The sequence below is a fragment of the Procambarus clarkii genome, chromosome 57, assembly GCF_040958095.1.
Source record: "Procambarus clarkii isolate CNS0578487 chromosome 57, FALCON_Pclarkii_2.0, whole genome shotgun sequence".
NCBI lineage: Eukaryota > Metazoa > Arthropoda > Malacostraca > Decapoda > Cambaridae > Procambarus > Procambarus clarkii.
Genome location: NC_091206.1, coordinates 16,327,977 through 16,336,413, shown reverse-complemented (window position 1 = coordinate 16,336,413; position 8,437 = coordinate 16,327,977). Strand labels below are relative to the sequence as shown.

The window sequence follows — 8,437 nt, the reverse complement described above, 5'->3', positions numbered from 1 at the left end:
GTATATATATATATATATATATATATATATATATATATATATATATATATATATATATATATATATATATATATATATAGCATTTTTTCAAACATGTTTCATTGAATATGACCGCATATTCTGTATTTATTATTTTCTGGTTTAGGGCTTCTATCCCTCTAACTATTTTCTTAGCATCAGGGCTTAATTGGAATAGGAGTTCTCCAAAACTCATTGGAGAGTTAATGAGTTTTGGAGAACTCCTATTCCAATTAAGCCCTGATGCTAAGAAAATAGTTAGAGGGATAGAAGCCCTAAACCAGAAAATAATAAATACAGAATATGCGGTCATATTCAATGAAACATATATATATATATATATATATATATATATATATATATATATATATATATATATATATATATATATATATATATATAATATATTATATATATAGATATATATATACTGTACTGTATATAATTTATTTATAAATATACAAGAGGGTACATTGGGTTTATGAGAGTACAGAGAGTTGAATTTTGACATTCTTGTAAAGCCACTAGGCACGCATAGCATTTCGGGCAGATACTTAATCTAAAATATAATTTTAAGAAGGTAATTTCCAGTAAAATTAAAAAAAAAATGTTTACAGGTACATTGTAAAAAAGTATAAAATACATTGTAAGAAAACATAAACATTGTAATAAGGTATAAAAAGGCATTGTAAGAAAGTAAAAAAAAAATACATTGTATAAGAAATTTTACAGAAAAAAAGTAGGTACATTAAAGTAAATTTAAGGGTTATCCACAGATAAATTTTAGCATAATTTGAGGATTATTGCAAGGTATAATGTAGCAAACTACGTGTATTACATGATATAAGATAACAGCAATGATTACAATGGTAAAGTTGTATGGCATAGGTAAATATTTTGGGAAATATTTACCTATGAGTAAGATAATGCATAAGATAAGCATTTCATTATAATTATTTCTGGGGTAAGCCCTCGGTAGCTCCCTGAAGCCATTTTGCTGTGATTGGTCCATACAACACGGCCACATCAGTTGTGGAAGTTCTGTTTGGCCTACCGAGGACTAGATCAAGAACCTGGCACTTCCCCAGAAACTCTGTGTTGACTGTAATGTAATGACTCTTTTTGGGGCAGCCTTGGTGGCTCCCTGATTCTCCTCCTTCTGGGATTGTTGGTTCATTATCGGGATGTTTATCAGCTCCAGAATCGAGAGGGGAAGCTGGTTGAGGGCTGCCTGATGGTCGTAATCGGTGCTAACAATTTTTGAGCTAGTTTGAATGAATCCCTTGTGTGAATCATTTGCAGAGTTCTTTTGGCAGTTTCTAGGATTTTTCTGTTAATCCTTCAGCTATCTGTAAAGCTTTGCTGACTTTCTGGAGGAATTTTCCCGTGGATTTGCAAATTGTCACTCACTCCCAAGGCTTCTGATGGGGTCTGGTTCTGGATCAGGTCCTTGGTAGGCCTAACAGAACCTTTGTGACTAATGTGACCTTTTAGTATGGAGCAATATCAGCAAGATAGCTTCATGGAGCCACTGAGGCTCCTCCATAAAGAGGCATTTCATTACATTCAATGCTGAGTGTTTTCCACATCTCTAGTAGGTTTCACATTTACTTTGAGAAATTGAAGACCTTGGTAGAGAGTTTACTGCATGAGCCTGCTGCCATTTTCAAACTGGATTTTATTACAGCCAGATCCTTTGTTTTTCTTACATCCTCTGAAGTTTATTGTAATTCATTGAACCATTCATACAGAGAATTGTGTTCTTCCATATCATAGGGAGCTCTGATTCAATGCTGAATATACAACTTCTCATAAAATCAGTTAAATTTATTTTCTCCTTTTCAGACATTTTGGCATTGCAGCTTTGCTGTCAGAGAGCTATGCCTCGGCAGAGTCTAACTCATACTACCTGGTGGCAGTCATCAAGAAGGGCTCAGGCATTAATACTGTTAGAGATCTGACTGGGAGGACAACATGTGGCACATTAAACAGTCAGTACTGCATAAGTATTACTATTAAAATATTGATGTAGGGAAAGATAAGATTTCACACAGTTTTCAGGGAAATATTTCTTGAACATTAGATATTGCAAGCAGACTTATTTGGCCTGTGTCATACATACATTTCCTGTGATTCTGAAAGTTTTTTAAATAATTCTGAAACATGTAAATTTCAGAAGTAGGTTATTTTCTATGAACATATTTAAAAAGTCCAAAGCCAGTTAGACATTAATAATACTGTACTATGAGTTTTCTACATTAAATGTTAGACTGAGATATTCATATAAGGCAAGATACTTATTATATCCAGAGTAAATCTAAACTTCCAAAATATTGTATTTGAGGAGCAATTTGTTTTTTAATTCCTAAAGATATGCATTTATTTAATAGTACAACATAACTGCTTCCATAAGAAATATCAATGTGATGTAATCCTGTGTTTTCACTTGTTACACTAATCATATCAGTAAATTTGTCTGGCATATAATTTTATATTTCTAAGACATATTACAGATCACCTAAGATTTACATACCTTATGTAAAGTCATTACAACACCAACTCGTTGCAGAACCCATCATTTGTTCAGGAGAGCCACTGTTCAAACTTTCCTTCAAAGTTCTTACCACCCTCTTCAGCAATATATAGACTTGATACCAAAGATTTGAGGCATTAATTTTTTTTTTTTTTTTTTTTGATATATACAAGAGTTGTTACATTCTTGTACAGCCACTAGTACGCATAGCGTTTCGGGCAGGTCCCTGGAATACAATCTCCTGCCGCGAAGAATCGTTTTTTCATCCAAGTACACATTTTACTGTTGCGTTAAACAGCTACAGTTAAGGAATTGCGCCCAGTAAATCCTCCCCGGCCAGGATACGAACCCATGACATAGCGCTCGCGGAACGCCAGACGAGTGTCTTACCACTACACCACGGAGACTGTTAAAATCAATTTGTATTGATTTGCTGAAGTAGGATGCTTGAGAAGTGTTCAATATTGATAATAATGAATATTATCCTCTTCATGTTCTATCCTTAGCAGCATTTATTTTAATGTGGTAGATTACATAACTTTTGGATACTATTTCTATTCATGTGCATAGTTAATGAAGCATCTCTCTGCAGATTCATCAGATGGTCTTGGTAGCCTGATAAACTGTCTCGGTGCTACTAGTGACCCCTTCCTCACATATGCAGATGCATTCAGTTGTCTTGTGGGGTCTAATAAAGATGTAGCATTTGTTAAGCATGCTATTAATAGTGAGAGTGGTAAGTACCTTGTGTATAATCTTCTGAACACACAAATAAATTGAACATGAATTATTTAAATACAAGAAAGCACAAATTTGCTATACTGTACACACAATATATTGAATGTGTATCATATTTAGTATACTTACAATAATAGTACAGTGCAGGGGCTAAGTATAAATTATTATGAATGAAGGACTTTGAGTGAGTTACTATATTTATAGGTATGTTCTTGCAGAATGGGAATAATCACAGAAAACACAATAGCTCTGTACAAAATTCTCAGAAGCAGACTATTTGTCTTAGGGTCTCTGCATGCACAAGGGGTATAGTTAGAAATTCTGTAGTGAGCAAATTAAATGTACTGTGAAGTGAAGGAGGCAGGTTCTATATGTATCTTCAAATGTAGATACAAGAAAAACCAATAGTCTGGGAACTTGTACACCAGTCAATTGCAGGTCGAGATTCAAGGCCAACGAGCCAAAGCTCATTCCCACAAATGCAATGAGATGAGTCGGCCTGCATCTTTTTAGGCTGCTAGGAATTTGACAGCAGTACATAAGGCTAGAGCACAAAATGACTTGAAGCTCTTCCTGATAGGATGTAATAGACCCCCCATGAACATCACTATAAATAAAAATTTGATACTTCCTGAGTCACTCAATCTATGCAAACATGCTATGCAAATAAAAACACAAAATAAATGGAACTCTTAAAAATGTAAAGAATTACTCAACCTGTATGTTATTCAAAGGTAACACTCCTAATTTCCTCATCATAGTATCACACATTGTACTATTAACTTGCTAATACTATACAGTACAAGGGAAGGTGCTCCAGTGGATAAGCAAGTATTTAAGCAACAGGAAACAGCGAGTAACTGTGAGGGGGGGGGGGAGACATCAGAGTGGCGAGATGTCACCAGCGGAGTCCCACAGGGCTCAGTACTTGAACCCATCCTGTTCCTAATATATGTAAACGATCTTCCAGAGAGTATAGACTCATTCCTCTCAATGTTTGCTGATGATGCAAAAATGAGAAGAATCATGACAGATGAAGATAGACTACAGGATGACCTGGACAAACTGGAAGAATGGAAAATGGTCTGGAAAATGGCTGCTAAAGTTCAACTCGGGGAAAGTGTAAAGTAATGAAATTAGGCAAAGGGAGCAGAAGGCTGAACACAAGGTACCATCTGGGAGGTGAAATCCTGCAAGAGTCAAATAGAGAGAAAGATCTGGGGGTTGATATCACACCAAACTTGTTCCCAGAGGCCCATATCAAAAGGATATCATCAGCGGCATATGCTAGGTTAGCCAATATAAGAACTGCCTTTAGAAACTTATGTAAGGAATCATTCAGGACCCTGTATACCACTTATGTCAGACCAATTCTGGAGTATGCAGCTCCAGCCTGGAGTCCATACCAAGTTAAACACAAGACAAAGTTTGAGAAGATTCAGCGGTATACCACCAGGCTTGTCCCAGAACTGAGAGGTATGAGCTACGAGGAAAGGCTTACGGAGCTGAACCTCATGTCCCTGGAAAACAGAAGAGTTAGGGAAGACATGATAACCACCTACAAAATTCTCAAGGGGAATTGACAGAGTGGACAAAGACAAACTCTTCAGCACGGGTGGAACACGAACAAGGGGACACAGGTGGAAACTTAGTACCTGAATGAGCCACAAAGACATTAGAAATAATTTTTTCAGTGTCAGAGTAGTTAATAAATGGAATGCACTAGGAAGTGATGTGGTAAAGGCTGACTCCATACAGTTTTAAATATAGATATGATAGAGCCCAGTATGCTCAGGAATCTGTACACCAGTTGATTGACGGTTGAGAGGCGGGACCAAAGACACAAAGCTCAACCCCCGCAAGCACAACTAGGTAAGTACAGTCTGAAAATAAAATCCCATCAATTATACTTATATCCTTTCTCATTATCACCACCTTGTCATATTACTAATTTTATATAATACAGTAGTTGTTTCCCAACTGTAATTGTTGACTCAAACACACACAATTTAAGATTAGTTGGTTGCCTTGCAACTTAAAATTAACATCAAATTCTTTGTTAGTTTTAAAGTCAACTGAAACACTATGTAAGTTAGCGGTCTTGTGAGAATATACTAATTAATCACTATAACCTGTAACAACAACCCAGTAAGCTCAGGTGACCTTCAGAGACATGGTGCATTTCCCTAAGGTTTGCTATTACTACAAAACCTTATAATTATACATCTATCACACTGATAAATGTTCAGTAGTTGCCAAAATGCTAGAAAAAATATTTAAGAAGTTGTAGACTACAATACACAAATAAAATATAATCTATAAAGTTTTCTCGTTTAACATTGTACTGATAGCCTTAATATCGAGTACAATATAAGTTTAATTAATATTGATTTAATTGCTGATACATTTGCAGATATAAATGGGGAGATGAATACGCAACTTATGGATCCTCAGAACTTCCAACTTCTGTGTGCAAATGGGGCTTTTCCTGTCACCAGTTATAATGTCAAAGAATGTAACCTAGGAAGAATACCAGCTAACGTGGTAAGTTCTCAAAGATGATGGTAGTCTTGATTATTTCATATTGATGTTCAAAGTACTGTAATGTATAATTTGCACAGTACAGATATACAATAGTTTGCCTTGCTATTGTAACTTTATATGCTTACCTTCAAATAGTATTCCAAAATCATGTTTTCTTGGTTTATTTTTTACTGTTCCAATATTAAAAAATTACTCCTACTTTCAATGTTTTTGCTTTTAAAGGCATACAGAATCACTTAAATAATATAATCTAATTACAAACTCACTTGAAGTTTTTGTTCAACATCTGTGCTCTTGTGCAGTCAAGCCAAGCCCCCATAGCCGGGTGTGGCAAACCCCTGTAACCTAGTTTGCACTTTGACTTCTTCAATAAATTCTAAAGGTTTCTGCTTACAAAATGCAAACTAGTCCAATTCTTAGAGCAGATCACAGTTGACAATAATGTAGAGAACACTAAATTGAGAACAATCTTCTGATGTTTTGCCCAGCAGGCAGAATGTCAGACTTTTCTGCACTTTCTTTGGCATTTTTAAATATACAGTATTCCATTGCCATTTTCCAATGTAAAATAAAGTAAATTTTATTCAGGAAAGTACATACATTGTTGATTTACAAACATAATGTTGGATTTATAGATAGAGCTAGTACATACAATACCTAAAGCCACTAGTATGCATAGCGTTTCGGGCAAAGTACTCTTAATTTACCCTTTGCTTGTGATGACTCAAAATAAAAATTACAATACCTTTCCACAAATGCAGAACATGGAATCTTCCATCTTCCCCTGCTAGGAATCAAATCCAAATCCAGGACCAGTACGTTCAGCCAACTGTACTACATTCACAAAGTGTTGTGAATATTTTGATTTAAAGCAATTGTCTTTTCCATGCCAATAGTGCTCCTTGAAATTTGGTAAAATTGGTTAGCTGGATGGCTTGTTAACCCTTTGCAGAATCCTAGGAAAATCTCAAAAGTACAATACCAATCCTTTTATGGAATCAATGACTAAATGGGCACTGATGATCACAAGTTGGGGACTTGTGATCCAGGGACTTGCCCGAAACGCTACGCGTACTAGTGGCTGTACAAGAATGTAACAACTCTTGTATATATCTCAAAAAAAAAAATAAAGTTCAACCCAGACACTGCTCTGCTCATATTGCTTTCAGGGAAATCAAATTATTCATGTTATCCATACTCCCCATCTGGATTTTGAAAATCCTTTGTCATTGTCATTAATTTGTATTTTTGCTGTTTTTTCTGATTTGTTTCCTTCCTGATACATATGACAAATTTACGTGTTTTGTTTAAAAAGTGTCATATATATCCATGCAGGTTGTAACTCGCGAGTCTGAATCAGGAATGAGGATGGAGAACATGCGTCATCTTCTTCTAAAAGCAGCGGAATACTTTGGGAAACCAGATTCATTCTTTAGGCTCTTTTATAATTATTTTTCAAAACATAATTTACTATTTAGGGTGAGTCAGTTATAAGGCATTCTTATTAAAAAAAAATTAGTAATAAGTTGCATTATAACCAAAATATTTCAAAGTTCAAAGTAGATTTAGCTGTTAAGTTATGTTTTTTAAATATTTTTCAACGCAAATATTTTTAAACAATATAATCATTCTGTACATCTAATTCTTTCCTGCAGGATGATACAAGGGCACTGATACCAGTCAGTGAAGATACATACACCAGGTTCCTTTTTGATATGTGGGCGCAGGCATGCGGCTTGCATGAACGTCACCTCAAATCGGAGGTAGGCATAAACTTGTATGAACATCACCAGATTTTAACAAACTTTCAGTGAAGAAAAGAGTCATCCAGCGTTTGCTCTTAAGTGGTTTACTGGTTGACCCAAATTATGAATGATATACTACTGTGGAAGATGTAGAACAGTTGCTTTCCAGTGTATGGCTGTTCTTGACCGACATTTATCCATCATCATCATACATTGTCATATTCATTTATTGTTCATTTTTTTTCTATGTGCCTTATAATTATCTCAATAGGCTCCTTTACGTATTGTAATTAAAATAAATGTTGTATTTACCACACATGTATATTTCTTTTAGTATTCAAGTAGCTGCTATTTCATTGTACAGTATTGGTTGAACCACGTTATACATTCTCGACTCGTAATCTCGGATCCCATGTTCAATCCTAGGAGAACAGATATGGTTGGGCTAGTTTCCTTTCACCCATTGCCTCTGTTCATCAGAAGTTAAGGGGTGGACCAACTCAACTGAAGACTGAGGGAGATGACTCAAAGCCCACAAATTGTGGGACCAAAAGCTGGCAAAGTGTGCTAGTTACTCCCCTACAGTGCCATCAAAGGGACAAACTGCAAAAGGACTGGCATGAAGAACCAAGAGTGGTGCCATCCATAATGGCAATGATAAGCAAACAAAGCAACCATAGAAAGAAGTGCAAGGGCCCGAGAATCTAAGTCTGTCAAGGACCTACCCCCACCCAACACCAGGTGAGGTTTCAACTCTACTGGACTACCTCCAAAAAGCAGGGGACAGAAAGATCCTCAGACTAACAAAATAGGGGGCAAACAATGATTGGGCTGAATCGTCTGGGCCAAGTGAAATGGT

General features: G+C 35.8%; 1 protein-coding gene across 1 annotated transcript in view; it reads left to right on the top strand.

Annotated features, from left to right (window-relative positions):
* Positions 1–8,437, top strand: part of LOC138353359 (serotransferrin-1-like) — a 30,316-nt gene that overhangs the window by 2,689 nt on the left and 19,190 nt on the right. Inside the window, exons 2-6 of the mRNA XM_069306355.1 lie at positions 1,864–2,009; positions 3,144–3,287; positions 5,703–5,833; positions 7,169–7,312; positions 7,489–7,596. Coding sequence (XP_069162456.1) covers positions 1,864–2,009; positions 3,144–3,287; positions 5,703–5,833; positions 7,169–7,312; positions 7,489–7,596 — 673 coding nt within the window. The remainder of the gene's footprint in view (positions 1–1,863; positions 2,010–3,143; positions 3,288–5,702; positions 5,834–7,168; positions 7,313–7,488; positions 7,597–8,437) is intronic.